At 43.8% G+C, this 16,940-nt stretch overlaps 1 protein-coding gene across 1 annotated transcript; it reads right to left on the bottom strand.

The window, feature by feature from the left end:
* Positions 1-737: 737 nt before the first annotated feature.
* LOC117512615 (ninjurin-1-like) lies at positions 738-13,587 on the bottom strand. The gene is given in 3 exon segments (XM_034172755.1): positions 738-1,105; positions 1,107-1,192; positions 13,405-13,587. Coding segments are annotated over 3 exon segments (297 nt in total). The 5' UTR covers positions 13,559-13,587; the 3' UTR covers positions 738-1,048.
* Positions 13,588-16,940: the final 3,353 nt, after the last annotated feature.

Below are 16,940 nucleotides of genomic sequence, written 5' to 3'. Positions count from 1 at the left end.
ATGTTCCTGCAGACGTGCATCATGCACACTCTGTGCATGTCAGTCCACAGATCTGGAGCTGTGTGGATCATCAGTCTGGTCCTCAGCTCGTCTGACTGTTTCCACGGTTACCGATGATAGTTGTGGAGGCGGAAAAGAGATTTAATGTCTGCTTTTTATGCAAAAGCTGCTTTGTCACGATTTGCCAGAATTATTTTTCCAGCTGTAGCTGCTGTGCATTTAAGCGCAGGAGCAATTATGCAGAACAGACAGACAGTCGATTGTGTAGTTTAAAGCCACTGATGTGTGCTAAAAACGGAATCAGGTGATGTACTTGGACTCGAACTGGGGTTTGAGTGACAGTGCTGAAACACTGTCTAATTAAGGCTTCCGTTTTAACGAGCACTTCTGCTCGGGCCTCTGCTGCGGTGACTCACCAGCTGCTAGTCCAGAGACACACACACATACACACACTGCTCCAGCTTTACTCACACCAAACAGTCATGGCACAACTAAGCATTGTTATAATTGAATGTTGGTGCCTGTTGCCTGTGGTTGGCGGCAGGTGTGTCGGTACGGGTAAAACCGTGGAGGTCAGAGGAGGCACACCCTGGTCAAGTATCATCAAACCTGCTGGTTCAAACTGTCTGGAGAAGAATGACGTCCTTGTTGAAAACTGAACATCTCCAGCTGTCAGCAGTGGACAGAGGAGGAGACGGACCGTGTGAGGTCACATGTTCCTGACTACTGTTGTGTTTAATGGCTCTGAACAAATGTTGTGTTGTTTACACACCTCGCCACTTTGTAACTACCGTTGTTTCTCTTTGCTGATGTTCGAGCAAATGAGCACGAATTGGATTTTGTGTGAGTTGAAGAAAACAACATTTCCGGGCTTTTCCAGAGCTTGGAGGGGGGGTCAGCGTATTTGTGGGTCAGGTAGGGGATTGCGCAGGTCAGGTCAGAACCAAAAACATGCTGACAACATGGATGTCTATAGGAGTAAACTGCACAGTGTCAGCAGAGAAAACACCTACCTGTGTGTTTTTTTTTTTTTTTTTTACTTTATCAGTCAGTCAGTGCGGTTTGGCCGATGGACTCCAAAGGCTGTTATGAACACATTAACAACCCACTATCATAAAAACCAGGCCTGTAGCCAAGTTCTCCAAAAGGTTCAGCTGCCGGTGCTTTCGCTCATCATTGAGGTTCCATCGAACTGAAACAAAACAAAGACACACACTCACTGTATATCTTATCAACATTAAACAACACCTTATAACACATTTACTGTCAACAATAATTCTGTATATACTAGAGCCTGACCGATTTGGAGTGTTTTGGGAACTGTTACGATACCGTATTAGGGACTATGAATTTATGATACTGATATATCTGCCAATATATACCGGTATACATAAAAAAAATGGCAGTGATTCCTAAAACTCAATTATCAAATCCTTATAACAAAGAAATGTAATTGAGGCTTGATGTTTTATAGTTTAAACATGAACTTTATTATACTCACTCACTCATCTTTAACCACTTACTCCAATTAAGGATGACAGGGGCTAGAGAATATCCCAGCATTCATAAGGCGTGAAGCGGGGTACACCTGGACAGGATGCCAATCTGTCACATGGCCACATATACATTCACACATGCACGCACACCTATGGACAAGAAGTTTCCAATCCACTTAACCTGCATGTCTTTGGATGTGGGAGGAACATGCAAACTTCACATAGAAAGGCCACAGGTGGGAATTGATCCTACTACCTTCTTGCTGTGACCACTAAGCCACTGTAATGCCCAACTTTATGATCAATAACTATAACCACAACCAACTAAGGTATGTAATGCTGCATTCATTTGGATTATTGTTGTGTTGCATCATTCAGCTTCTTCTTCCTCTTCTTCTTCTTCTTCTTCGGCTGCTCCCGTTAGGGGTCATCGCAGTAGATCAATCATTTACATCTCACCCTGTCCTCTGCATCTTCCTCTGTCACACCAACCACCTGTATGTCCTCCCTCAGCACATCCATAAACCTCCTCTTTGGCCTCCCTCTGCTTCTGCCTGGTGGTTCCATCCTCAGCATCCTTCTCCCTATATACCCTGGGTCCCTCGTCTGCACTTGCCCAAACTATCTCAATGTCACCTCTCTGACTTTGTCTCCAAACCGTTCTACCTGTGCTATCTATCTGATATGTTCATCTTCAGTTCTGCCACCTCCAGGTCTCCTGTCTTTTTGCTAGTGCCACTGTTTATAAGCCGTACAACATAGCTGCTCTCACTACTGTCTTGTAAACTTTCCCTTTCACTCATGCAGATAGTCTTTGGTCAAAAAACACTCCTACCACCTTTCTCCACTCACTCCACTCTTCCTCAACTCTGGATAGCTGATCTAATGTATTTAAACTCATCTACCTTAACCACCTCTACATCTTGTAATGGCACTGTTCCACCAGACTCCGTCTCATTCACACATATGTACTCAGTCTTTCTCCGAATGACGTTCATTCCTCTTCTCTCCAGAGTGTATCTCCATGACTCCAGGCTCACCTGAACCTGCTCTCTACTCTGACTACAGACCACAATGTCATCTGTAAACATCATAGTTCATGGAGACGCCTGTCTGATCTTGTCCCTCAACCTGTCTAGCACCATTGTGAACAAGAAAAAGCTCAGAATCAACCCTTGATGTAATCCCACCTCCACCTTGAATGCATCTGTCATGTTGGGAAAGTGTAGGGACACGGACCCACAACAGGGGGCGTAAATGAACGGACAATGGATGAGCCAAAAGTATAACACTTGTGAAATGTGCACAACGAAATACAGACAATTGCAGAATTTGGAATACTGTCAATGTATAAAGGTGACGTGCAGGCAGGCTCGAGGATAGAAGACGTCTGTCCAGAGAAGAGCCGGATCCCCCACGATTTCCACTGCCAGCGGATCTGGAGTATACTGGAGCCGCCAAGTCCCGAGTCCCCAGGTGGCCACCGTCTCCAGCTGTCAGATCCGGTACTGCTGGCAGGAAGCAAAGACAGGAGAAAGGGTGAGTGTGGGTTCACACCCAGCAAGCCCTCAACACACCGGTGCAATTCCTTGGGGTGGGATAACACCTCCACCTCTAGATCTCAGTTCCTTTAGCATTCATGCAGATACCAATGTTCACTTAACGAGTGCAGAAGTGTGGAGTGGGAAACGCCGACTCCTCCCAACGTCCTCCAACTCAGCTGAAAATGAATTTGGCTACCTCTGCAAACTCAAAGTCACAATTTAACAGCTCCAAGCTTAGAAGTAAAGAAACGTTACAACTACCAGCATAGCTGCGGAAGGTACAAAGGACGGCTGAGAGTTTACCTTCTATGGCAGATGATATCTCGGCAGCGAAGTGGAGATGCCGTCTGGCTTTTATGGGATGGCTGATGAAAATGAGTGGCACCTGTCACTCCAGGCTGCTCTGATGTGGCGGCTGCGCCCTCTCGTGCCTGAAGCCCGCACTTCAGGCAGGGCGCCCTCTGGTGGTAGGCCAGCAGTACCTCCTCTTCAGTGGCCCACACAACAGGACCCTCCCCTCAACGGGCGCCTCCTGGCGCCCGACCGGGCTTGTTGTGGTGTTGGGGGTAGAAGTCGGCCAGGAGGGCCGGGTCCAGGATGAAGCTCCTCTTCACCCAGGAGCGTTCTTCAGGTCAATACCCCTCCCAGTCCACCAAGTACTGGAACCCCCGGCCCTGTTGACGGACGTCCAGGAGTCGGCGTACCATCCACGCTGGCTCCCCGTCGATGATCGGGCAGGAGGCGGCGCTGGTCTGGGAGTGCAGAGGGGTGAGGTGTGGTGCGGTTTGATCCTGGAAATGTGAAAGACAGGGTGGATCCTCAGTGAAGCTGGGAGTTGGAGCCTCACTGCGGCCGGACTCAGAACTTTGATGATCTTGAATGGCCCAATGAATCTGTCCTTCAGCAGGGGCGTGAACACTGAATCCAACAGGGCAACGGGTATCGGTTGCGAACTGTAATCTCGTTCAGCCTCTGTAATCAATGCATGGACAGAGTCCGCCGTCTTTCTTGCCCACAAAAAAGAAACCAGCACCCATCTGGGAGGTGGAGTTCCGGATCAGCCCGGCAGCTAACGAGTCCTGGATGTAGGTCTCCATTGATTCACGCTCAGGACGTGAGAGGTTGTACAACCTGCTGGACGGGTACTCAACACCCGGGATCAAATCAATGGCACAATCGTACAGACGGTGTGGGGGAAGAGTGAGTGCCAGATCTTTGCTGAAGACGTCAGCAAGATCGTGGTACTCCTCAGGCACAGCCATCAGATTGGGGGGAACTTTAACCTCCTCGTTAGCAGTCAAACCGGGGGGAACCGAGGATCCTAAACACTCCTGGTGGCAGGTTTCGCTCCACTGAGCCACAACCCCAGATGGCCAATCAATCCGGGGATTGTGTTTTTCCATCCATGGGAAGCCCAAAATAACGCGGGAGGTAGAAGGAGTTACATAGAACTCAATCTCCTCCCGATGATTTCCAGACACAACCAGAGTTACCGGCTGTGTCTTGTGTGTGATTAAAGGGAGAAGGGTGCCATCTAGCGCCCCTACCTTCAATGATGAAGGAAGGGCCACTAAAGGGAGCCCTACTTCCTTTGCCCATCTGCTATCCAACAGATTCCCTTCCGACCCCGTGTCCACAAGTGCTGGGGCGTGAAGGGTTAAATCCCCACACAGGATCATGACTGGGATTCGTGCTGATTTACGTGCACTCCCTATGTGCGTGTTGTAACCCACCCTGAGCCCAGTCCTCTAAGGGCGAGTGTTGTCTTGACCGTTTGGGGCAGTTTTTCTGTGTGTGCTCTTTTGAGCTGCAGAGAAAACACTCCCCACGAGCCAGCTTCCTCAATCTGTCATCAGATCTTGTTTTGGCCCCTGCTCGTTCCCTAACAACGTCAGCAGGGGGAGCTGTTGCCACATGGAGCCCTTGGCTGTGGAGCGTGGGGAAGACGGCTCCCTTTCGGACACGGAAGGAAGAAGGACAGCTCGTGCCTGACCACACCCCTCGTCTCGCTCCCGTCGACGTTCCGCTAATCGGTTGTCTAACCATACTACCAGGTCGATAAGCCCGTCTAAATCCCCGCGGCTCGTCCTTAGCCACCAGGTGCCTTAAGGACCAGAGACAGTCCGTTTACAAAGGCGGCGCAGAGTGCAACAGTATTCCAGCCGGCCCTCGCTGCGCGATGTGGAAGGCGGACTGCATACTCGGCCGCACTCCGACACCCCTGTCTCATAGACAGCAGCACACTGAAGTGGTTTCGCCTCTATTTAGGTGATCGAACACTAGTCTGAACTCCCTCACAAACTCAGTATATGCTGATAGAAGCCGTGAGTTCTGCTCCCAGAGCGCCGTAGCCCAGGAGCATGCCTCTCCTTGAAGCAAATTAATAACGTAAGCACCCGCTGGAGTCCGACGCGTACATGACGGGATGTTGTGCAAAGACGAGCGAACACTGCATTAAGAAGTCTGCGCACGTCTCTACAACACCTCCGTACGGTTCCGGGGGGCTTATGTATGCTTCAGGGGACGGTGGGGGGGTTCGTTGAACGACCCACTGGAATATCTGTTTTCGGCACCAGGTCAGTAGGAGGAGGTGCTGCAGCCACGCCCGTTGTGGGCGCTTCCACCTGTGCGGTGAGAGCCTCCATCCTGCGGTTAAGTATTGCGCTCTGCTCAGTCACTAAGTCAAACCGAGCAGTGAAGGCGGTTAAGATTTACTGCAACTCACCTAACATGCCTCCTGCTGGTGCCTGTGCACCTTGCTTTTCCATTGGTTGTTCAAGCGGTGGATGATGCCCCCGGAATCCATGACATTGGCCAAGATATCCTGTTGGGAAAGTGTAGTGACACGGACCCACAACAGGGGGCGTAAATGAACGGACAATGGATGAGCCAAAAGTATAACACTTTACTGTTGTGAAATGTGCACAACGAAATACAGACAATTGCAGAATTTCGAATACTGTCAATGTATAAAGGTGACGTGCGGGCAGGCTCGAGGATAGAAGACGTCTGTCAAGAGAAGAGCCTGATCCCCCACGATTTCCACTGCCAGCGGATCTGGAGTATACTGGAGCCGCCAAGTCCCGAGTCCCCAGGTGGCCACCGTCTCCAGCTGTCAGATCCGGTACTGCTGGCAGGAAGCAAAGACAGGAGAAAAGGGTGAGTGTGGGTTCACACCCAGCAAGCCCTCAACACACCGGTGCAGTTCCTTGGGGTGGGATAACACCTCCACCTCTAGATCTCAGTTCCTTTAGTATTCATGCAGATACCAATGTTCACTTAACGAGTGCAGAAGTGTGGAGTGGGAAACGCCGACTCCTCCCAACGTCCTCCAACTCAGCTGAAAATGAATTTGGCTACCTCTGCAAACTCAAAGTCACAATTTAACAGCTCCAAGCTTAGAAGTAAAGAAACGTTACAACTACCAGCTTAGCTGCGGAAGGTACAAAAGACGGCTGAGAGTTTACCTTCTATGGTAGATGATATCTCGGCAGCGAAGTGGAGATGCCGTCTGGCTTTTATGGATGGCTGATGAAAATGAGTGGCACCTGTCACTCCAGGCTGCTCTGATGTGGCGGCTGCGCCCTCTCGTGCCTGAAGCCCGCACTTCAGGCAGGGCGCCCTCTAGTGGTAGGCCAGCAGTACCTCCTCTTCAGCGGCCCACACAACATGTCATACCTACTGCACATTTCACCGCTGTCACACTATCCTTGTACGTATCCTGTATCACACTCCCATACCTCTCTGGACTCCAGACTTCCACATACAATCCCACAACTCTTCTCTTGGCACCCTGTCATAAGCTTTCTCTAAATCCACAAACACACAATACAACTCCTTATGGCCTTCTCTGTACTTCTCCATCTGCACTCTCATAGCAAACATTGCAATTAGTGCTCTTTCTCAGCATGAAACCATACAACCTCAATTCCAATGAAGTTGGGACTTTGTGTAAAATGTAAATAAAAACAGAATACAACAATTTGCAAATTCTCTGCAACCTATATTTAATTGAATACACCATAACGACAAGATTCAAACTGATAAACTTTATTGTTTTTGAGCTGAGTATTCCATTAACTTAACTAGTAATGACTTCATGACTTTCTTTGCTAACAAAATTTTAACTATTAGAGAAAAATTACTCATAACCATCCCAAAGATGTATCGTTATCTTTGGCTGCTTTCAGTGATGCCGGTATTTGGTTAGACTCTTTCTCTCCGATTGTTCCGTCCGAGTTATTTTCATTAGTTACTTCATCCAACCATCAACATGTTATTAGACCCCATTCCTACCAGGCTGCTCAAGGAAGCCCTACCATTATTAATGCTTCGATCTTAAATATGATCAATCTATCTTTGTTAGTTGGCTATGTACCACAGGCTTTTAAGGTGGCAGTAATTAACCATTACTTAAAAAGCCATCACTTGACCCAGCTATCTTAGCTAATTATAGGCCAATCTCCAACCTTCCTTTTCTCTCAAAAATTCTTGAAAGGGTAGTTGTAAAACAGCTAACTGATCATCTGCAGAGGAATGATCTATTTGAAGAGTTCAGTCAGGTTTTAGAATTCATCATAGTACAGAAACAGCATTAGTGAAGGTTACAATGATCTTCTTATGGCCTCGGACAGTGGACTCATCTCTGTGCTTGTTCTGTTAGACCTCAGTGCTGCTTTGATACTGTTGACCATAAAATTTTATTACAGAGATTAGAACATGCCATAGGTATTAAGGCACTGCGCTGCGGTGGTTTGAATCATATTTGTCTAATAGATTACAATTTGTTCATGTAAATGGGGAATCTTCTTCACAGACTAAAGTTAATTATGGAGTTCCACAAGGTTCTGTGCTAGGACCAATTTTATTCACTTTATACATGCTTCCCTTAGGCAGTATTATTAGACGGTATGTTTAAATTTTCATTGTTACGCAGATGATACCAGCTTTATCTGTCCATGAAGCCAGAGGACACACACCAATTAGCTAAACGCAGGATTGTCTTACAGACATAAGACATGGATGACCTCTAATTTCCTGCTTTTTAAACTCAGATAAAACTGAAGTTATTGTACTTGGCCCCACAAATCTTAGAAACATGGTGTCTAATCAGATCCTTACTCTGGATGGCATTACCCTGACCTCTAGTAATACCTGTGAGAAATCTTGAGTCATTTTTGATCAGGATATGTCATTCAAAGCGCTATTAATCAAATATGTAGGACTGCTTTTTTGCATTTACGCAATATCTCTAAAATTAGAAAGGTCTTGTCTCAGAGTGATGCTGAAAAACTAATTCATGCATTTATTTCCTCTAGGCTGGACTATTGTAATTCATTATTATCAGGTTGTCCTAAAAGTTCCCTAAAAAGCCTTCAGTTAATTCAAAATGCTGCAGCTAGAGTACTAACGGGGACTAGAAGGAGAGAGCATATCTCACCCATATTGGCCTCTCTTCATTGGCTTCCTGTTAACTCTAGAATAGAATTTAAAATTCTTCTTCTTACTTATAAGGTTTTGAATAATCAGGTCCCATCTTATCTTAGGGACCTCGTAGTACCATATCACCCCAATAGAGCGCTTCGCTCTCAGACTGCAGGCTTACTTGTAGTTCCTAGGGTTTGTAAGAGTAGCAGAGCCTTCAGCTTTCAGGCTCCTCTCCTGTGGAACCAGCTCCCAATTCAGATCAGGGAGACAGACACCCTCTCTACTTTTAAGATTAGGCTTAAAACTTTCCTTTTTGCTAAAGCTTATAGTTAGGGCTGGATCAGGTGACCCTGAACCATCCCTTAGTTATGCTGCTATAGACGTAGACTGCTGGGGGGTTCCCACGATGCACTGTTTCTTTCTCTTTTGCTCTGTATGCACCACTGCATTTAATCATTAGTGATCGATCTCTGCTCCCCTCCACAGCATGTCTTTTTCCTGGTTCTCTCCCTCAGCCCCAACCAGTCCCAGCAGAAGACTGCCCCTCCCTGAGCCTGGTTCTGCTGGAGGTTTCTTCCTGTTAAAAGGGAGTTTTTCCTTCCCACTGTAGCCAAGTGCTTGCTCACAGGGGGTCGTTTTGACCGTTGGGGTTTTACATAATTATTGTATGGCCTTGCCTTACAATATAAGGTGCCTTGGGGCAACTGTTTGTTGTGATTTGGCGCTATATAAAAAAAAATTGATTGAATTGATTGATTGTGCAACTATTTGCTCATTTTGAAATGGATGCCTGCAACACGTTTCAAAAAAGCTGGGACAGTGGTATGTTTACCACCGTACATCACCTTTCCTTCTAACAACACTCAATAAGCATTTGGGAACTGAGGACACTAATTGTTGAAGCTTTGTAGGTGGAATTCTTTCTCAAGTCTTGCTTGATGTACGACTTCAGTTGTTCAACAGTCCGGGGTTTCCATTGTCATATTTTGCGCTTCATAATGGTCACATTTTCAGTAGGAGACAGGTCTGGACTGCAGGCAGGTCAGTCTAGTACCTGCACTCTTTTACTATGAAGCCACGCTGTTGTAACGTGTGCAGAATGTGGCTTGGCATTGTCTTGCTGAAATAAGCAGGGACATCCCTGAAAGACATTGCTTGGATGGCAGTATGTGTTTCTCCAAAACCTGGATGTACCTTTCAACATTGATGGTGCCATCACAGATGTGTAAGTTGCCCATGCCATGGGCACTAACACACCCCCATACCATCACAGATGCTGGCTTTTGAACTTGTGCCGCCCGAGGGATCGAAGGTCATGGGCATTCAATATTGGCTTTCGGCCTTGCCGCTTACGTGTAGAAAGTTCTCCAGATTCTCTGAATCTTGTGATTATATTATGGACTGTAGATGATGGAATCCCTAAATTCCTTGCAATTGATTGTTGAGAAACGTTCTTAAACTGTTTGTTCACGCAGTTGTTTGGTTTCTAAGTCTTTGAGTTGTATTTTGTTTGCTGATGATACAACTGTGATTGGTAGTGGGGATAATTTGAGACAGCTCTTGGACTTGGTGGAGAGGGAAATGCAAACATGTAAATATTGGTTTGACTCTAGTAAATTATTACTTCATTTCGGTAAAACTAAGTGCATTATATTTGGAAATAAGCCTAGAAATTTAAGCAGTAAATTATTGTTGAATGGCATTGAAATTGTATCTCAAACTAAATTTCTTAAAGTTTTTGTTGATGATAAGCTCTGTTGGAAAACTCATATAAAACATATTGAGTCCAAAATATCAAAAGTTATTGCTATCTTGTACAAAGTACAATACCTTCTCCCCCAGCATCTGTTGGTTTCATTGTATCTCATTACATATCCCTTATATGACTTATTGCATTGAAGTTTGGGGAAATACATATAAAGCAAATACCAATTCAACATTTCTGTTACAAAAAAAGCTATAAGAGTGATAAGTAAAAAACCATATCGTGAACCAACAAATTCATTGTTTGTTCATCTTCAGTTTTTGAAATTTATGACTTGGTTGATTATTTTACAATGCAGATAATGTATAAAGTTAAAAATGGACTCTTGCCTCAACATGTCCTGGAGCTGTTTAAAATGAGAGAGTCCAGTTATAATTTGCGTGGAACTTTGGTATTTGATAGAAGAAAGATTTGAACTACTACTAAAGGTCATTGCGTTTCAGTAAAGGGTGTCAGAGTGAGGAATGACTGTTTAGATTGTATTAAAGTATCTAGTACACTGGCTTGTTTTAAAAGACTGTATAAAAATAATATTTTAATTTGTTATAGTTTGAGTAATTAAGTAAATTGCCTGTGTGGCTATTTTTTGTGTTGTTGTTTATTTGTCTGTCGTATTACTTTGTTTGTTTCACTGCGTTACATTACTGACTGGCATTTGTTTTTTGTGTTTATTTTTTGTTTGTCCACAGAAACTGATGTACGGGGTGGGCGTTTATAAGCTTCTGCTTCTGCCCACACCCTTTCAGCCGCACTAAGTTGGTAAACTGTTTGAGTTTTGTTCTATATGTTTTCATTTTTGACTTGTTTTGTAAATGAGAGATTTTATTTGTGCGTGCTGAATAAACCATTCATTCATTCATTCATTCATTAAAAGTGGTGATCCTTGCCCCATCTTTGCTTGTGAATGGCTGAGCCTTTTGGGGATGCTCTTTTTATACCCAGTCATGACACTCACCTGTTTCCAATTAACCTGTTCACCTGTGGACTGTTCCAAACAGGTGTTCTTTGAGCATTCATCAACTTTCCCAGTCTTTTGTTGCCCCGTCCCAGCTTTTTTGAAACGTGTTGCGGGCATCCATTTCAAAATGAGCAAATATATGCACAAAAACAAAAATGTCTATCAGTTTGAACATTAAATATCTTGTCTTTGTTGTGTATTTACATTTCACACAACGTCCCAACTTCATTGGAATTGGGGTTGTATTACTACTCACAGCCTAGTTTCTACTACTCTTTCAAGGTCAAGGTCAACTTTATTGTCCCATTAGGGAAATTTGTCTTAGGTGTTGCAGTACATTATCGCTTCACAGGGCAGAGAACAATTTACAAAAGGACATAAATCACATAAAACACAGAATTAAAATCTTAGACTAAAATCAGGAAATACACTCAACAAAAATATAAACGCAACACTTTTGGTTTTGCTCCCATTTTGTATGAGATGAACTCAAAGATCTAAAACTTTTTCTCTGGCCCTAAACATATAGGCCAGACTCAAAACCTACCGATTTTTTTCCTGTTTATAATTTGTGAAAGTATTTGTAAATTATTGTTATTGGTTTTTAGAATGTTTTAAATTTTAATATTTTTTTAATCTGTTGGTGTGATTTTATGTTTATTGTTTATGCTAAGGTCTGCAATTTCTTGTTGATGATTCTACTGTAAAACACTTTGAATCTGTAGAAAGCATTTTGTATATAATGTTGTTATTACAGTATTTTGTTCTTTGCCATGTTTAAATTTATTCAGATCCAGACATATTGTAGATCTGTATGTAAACACACATGGTGAAACATTTTCAATATTCCCAGCAAAAATTAATTAATGTTGTTTTCATTCGGCTGCTCCCGGTTATGTTCGGGGTCACCACAGCGGATACAGCCAGATCCGCATCGGTAATTGGCACAAGTTTTACGACGGATGCCCTTCCTGACGCAACTCCAGTTTTACCTGGAGAAACACACAGCCGCTGGTGTTCCAAAGAGGTCTCCCATCCAAGTACTAACCAGATCCTGCTCTACTTAGCTTCTGAGGTCTGACGGGATCAGGCTGACACAGAGCAGACCAGCTGCAGCAAAAATGAATTAATCAGGGGTCGAAATACATTTTTTAACCTACTTGCACTGGTGCTAGTAACAAAAAAAATTACTTGCACCAAAAAAGTTACTTGCACAACCAAAAGTCAGTTATATCAACCTTAAAACTCCTCCTCTGACGTGTCAGACGCTTCCTCTCTGGGGAAAGTTTGAGGGGAGAGCAGCAGCAGCGGCAGACAGTTTTTTTTTTTCACATGCGAGCGCGAACAATCATCTGTGAAGATTATTTTTTATTAACTACACAGATGTATAATAAAACAAATGGTGATGGGTTTATAACACAATTATGACAGAGTTTGAGGGGAGAGAGAGGAACCGCAGCGGCAGCCAGTTTTTTTCTTTTCTTTGTTAACATGTGCACGCGTGAACAGGACAGGAGGTCCTCAAACTGGAGCTCCTGCAGCTCCAGTTATTTGCTGCAGGAGGTGCAGAAAATAATGAAACTTCCCGAACTGGGAAGTCTCATGAGGATGTTGTGAACCCAGGGACGGCGCCGCTGGTGACGTTTGTCAGCTTTCCACAACAAATAGAGCACAGCAACTCGCTCCTTGTGTGAGAGTCATAAAACGCAGGGAGGACGAAGACAACACATTGGAAATATTTTTTTTCCTTATTTATTCCTTTATTGGTTCATTCTACTGGTGCTTATATTTGATAAAACTTGGATAAAGTTACTTGCACCAGTGCTAGTGCAGTATAAAATTACGTGCACCGCTCGAATAATACGTGCACAAACTAGCACATGCATGTACTAATTCGACCCCTGTTAATCAATAATAATAATACGAAACTGGATAAATAAATAAATAAAACCTGTCTCACACAAGAGTTGTCACCATCACGAGTGAACTCTGACCTGATGTCAGGCCTGGTTGCTATGCTTGTGTGTTGTTAGTGAATTTCAAGTTATTGCAATATACACTATGTTAAAACATGTTGCATCCAGGCCACAAACTCACTGAGGGGGAGTGGAAAGGGACACAAAGATCAAATGAAGGCTGGATGACGAGAAGTTTGATAGACACAACAGATGCTTCTGGGATACCAAAAGGGCTCCTGCTGTTTTATTTTCTCACCTATGAAGACGAGAAGGATTCCAACGGTGACCTGCAGACACAGGGAGATGCTTATTAAAGTGACGATGAGAGCGTAAAAGGAGACGTTGGGCCCTTGCTCCAACACAGCCTTTAGCTGAGAGGCGTTCGCCATCAGCAGAGCCAGATCCAGCATGCTCTCAGCCACATTCTTGTTGGCATAGTGGTTCATATTTAGAGGACGGGTTGTTCAGACGGGAGGTCTGAGAGAGAAGATATGAGAAGGGAGAAGGTTATGGGCACAGTATTATGGTTGTGGCTATAATGAGAATGATTGGAAATAACCTGAAAGATATTCTTTTGTGCAACAAAGCAGCTTTTTTCTAAGGTCACATTAATTTTATTGCTGCATGTGCACTATGGGGAAGACTTAAAGCCCAACAAAGCAGGCAAAATGACCTCAGTCCAACAGTGATCCATGTTGAAGTCTAATGTTAAATCCACATAGAAAATATGTTGGATTTGAAAACTAAATTGATGTAGAAATCCTAACACTGGATCAGCGTACCTATTAACCAGAAACAGCCAATGTAATTTTTAATTTATTGTAATAAATGTTCATATAACACAATGCTAAAATACCCTTGGCCGTATGAGCGTGTAATCAATGAAAGAGTGTGTAGAAAGAATATGACCTTTTGACCCCTTAGAATAGGTCAAGGTTACCCATCTTTGAATTTGTCTAAGGTCTGTGTCCCAAGAATGCTCCCTGTGAATTTGAAGACCCTGAGCGTAATAGGAATGGAGTTATACTGAGCTCAGACAGACAGACAGACAGAAGGTGTGGACGGACGGATGCAAAGTCTTTGCAATACCCGATAGGCAATTTTTACCCATGGCTAAAATATGGTAAAATTACACAAATTATAGGCCAACCCAATGACGACTACGACAACAAGAACAACACAAACCAATCAACAATGGCCTCAGGATTTTCCAATACATATGATTCCAAATGACCTCATTCAGTCACGTTTCTGCTTCTGTGCTAAGTGCAGCCATCATTTGTCAGTGTAACATGAGCTGCTCTCTCATTACACATCTCCACTGTTTGTTGACTTTTCAAATCTAAGCAGCGTCCCTGTGGTGATAGTGTGAACCTTCATTCACATCCCGTGCCCTTTTCCCAAAGCAGGATCACACAGTTAGCCGCATAACTCCAGTGATTACAATCCAGAACTGCGGCTGTTAAAACCTCAGTTCTGTGGTCCAGATCTGGGGATTTTTCCCAGAGCATTTCTTTGCATAGTTATCAGGTTTCCTTCGCCATGCTTTGTGAGGCAGCTTGTTTTTTTGTTTTTTTTGTTTTTTTTCAGGACAAATATTTTATACCTTCAGCAGTCAAAACAAAAGGAAGGATGTTCAACAAAACATTGATTAACACAGAGGATTCTAATATTAAGTACATAAGAGGGATATGCAGGGAATAATCTATGCCACATTTTTTTTATTTTGTGGTGTTTGCTTGTTTTGTTTTGTTATTTTTATTTGATTTTACTGAAGACAGAGCATGTAAAATTAGCCTTTTATTATACAGTCTTACTGTAATTATTGTACTGGAAATGTTTGCATTATGTATACGTCTTCTTTTAAGGAATAAAAATCAGAGACTGCAACTGAGAATTTGCCTTTGACCTAATTTCGGTATACAGTGCATCCAAAAAGCATTCACAGCGATTCATTTTTCCACATTTTGTTGTTACAGCCTTATGCTAAAATGGATAAAATCAATTTTTTCCTCCAAATTCTACACACAATACCCCATAATGACAATGTCAAAAATGCTTAGTTTTTTTTTTTTAGATTTTTGCAAATTTATTAAAAAATTTAAAAACTAAGAAATGACATGTATGTAAGTATTCACAGCCTTTGTCATGAAGCTCAAAATTGAGCTCAGGTCGATCCTGTTTCCACGGATCATCCTTAAGATGGTTCTACAGCTTAAGTGGAGTCCACCTGGGATAAATTCAGTTGCTTGGATATGATTTGGAAAGGCACACATCTGTCTACATATAAAGTCCCACAGTTGACAGTACATGTCAGAGCACAATCCAAGCATGAAGTCAAAGGAATTGTCTGTAGACCTCTGAAACAGGATAGTCTTGAGGCACAAATCTAGGGAAGGGTACAGAAGCATTTCTGCTGCTTTGTAGGTCCCAATGAGCACTGTGGCCTCCATCATCCATAAATGGAAGACGTTCAGACCCACCAGGACTCTTCCGAGAGCTGGCTGTCTGTTTAAAATGAGTGATCAGGGAGAACAGCCTTAGTCAGGGACATGACCAAAACATGGTCACTCTGTCATTGCATTCATGTCAGCACCAGCATTCCTCTGTGGAGAGAGGAGAACCTTCCAGGACAACCATCTCTGCAGCAATCAGGCCTGTATGGTAGAGTGGCCAGACGGAAGCCACTCCTTAGTAAAAGGCACGTGGCAGTCCACCTGGAGTTTTCCAAAAAGTAAACTGAAGGACTCTCAGACCATGAGAAACAAAAATCTCTGGACTGATGAGACAAAGACTGAACTCTTTGGCGTAAATGCCAGGTGTCGTGTTTGGAGGAAACCAGGCACCATCCCTACAGTGGTGGTGGCAGCATCTTGCTGTGGGGATGTTTTGCAGCAGCAGGAACTGGGAGACTAGTCAGGATTGAGGTAAAGATGAATGCAGAAATGTACAAAGACGTCAATCAATCAATCAATCAATTTTATTTATATAGCGCCAAATCACAACAAAGTTGCCCCAAGGCACTTTATATTGTAAGGCAAGGCCATACAATAATTACGTAAAAACCCCAATGGTCAAAACGACCCCCTGTGAGCAAGCACTTGGCGACAGTGGGAAGGAAAAACTCCCTTTTAACAGGAAGAAACCTCCAGCAGAACCAGGCTCAGGGAGGGGCAGTCTTCTGCTGGGACTGGTTGGGGCTGAGGGAGAGAACCAGGAATAAGACTGGTGGGGAGCAGAGATCATCACTAATGATTAAATGCAGAGTGGTGCATACAGAGCAAAAAGAGAAAGAAACACTCAGTGCATTATGGGAACCCCCCAGCAGTCTAAGTCTATAGCAGCATAACTAAGGGATGGTTCAGGGTCACCTGATCCAGCCCTAACTATAAGCTTTAGCAAAAAGGAAAGTTTTAAGCCTAATCTTAAAAGTAGAGAGGGTGTCTGTCTCCCTGATCCGAATTGGGAGCTGGTTCCACAGGAGAGGAGCCTGAAAGCTGAAGGCTCTGCCTCCCATTCTACTCTTACAAACCCTAGGAACTACAAGTAAGCCTGCAGTCTGAGAGCGAAGCACTCTATTGGGGTGATATGGTACTATGAGGTCCCTAAGATAAGAAGGGACCTGATTATTCAAAACCTTATAAGTAAGAAGAATTTTAAATTCTATTCTAGAATTAACAGGAAGCCAATGAAGAGAGGCCAATATGGGTGAGATATGCTCTCTCCTTCTAGTCCCCGTCAGTATTCTAGTTTTTCGTCCTGGATGAAAACCTGCTCCAGAGTGCTCTTGAC

This window comes from Thalassophryne amazonica, chromosome 6, assembly GCF_902500255.1.
Source record: "Thalassophryne amazonica chromosome 6, fThaAma1.1, whole genome shotgun sequence".
Lineage (NCBI taxonomy): Eukaryota > Metazoa > Chordata > Actinopteri > Batrachoidiformes > Batrachoididae > Thalassophryne > Thalassophryne amazonica.
This window is presented reverse-complemented; position numbering and strand designations above follow the sequence as displayed.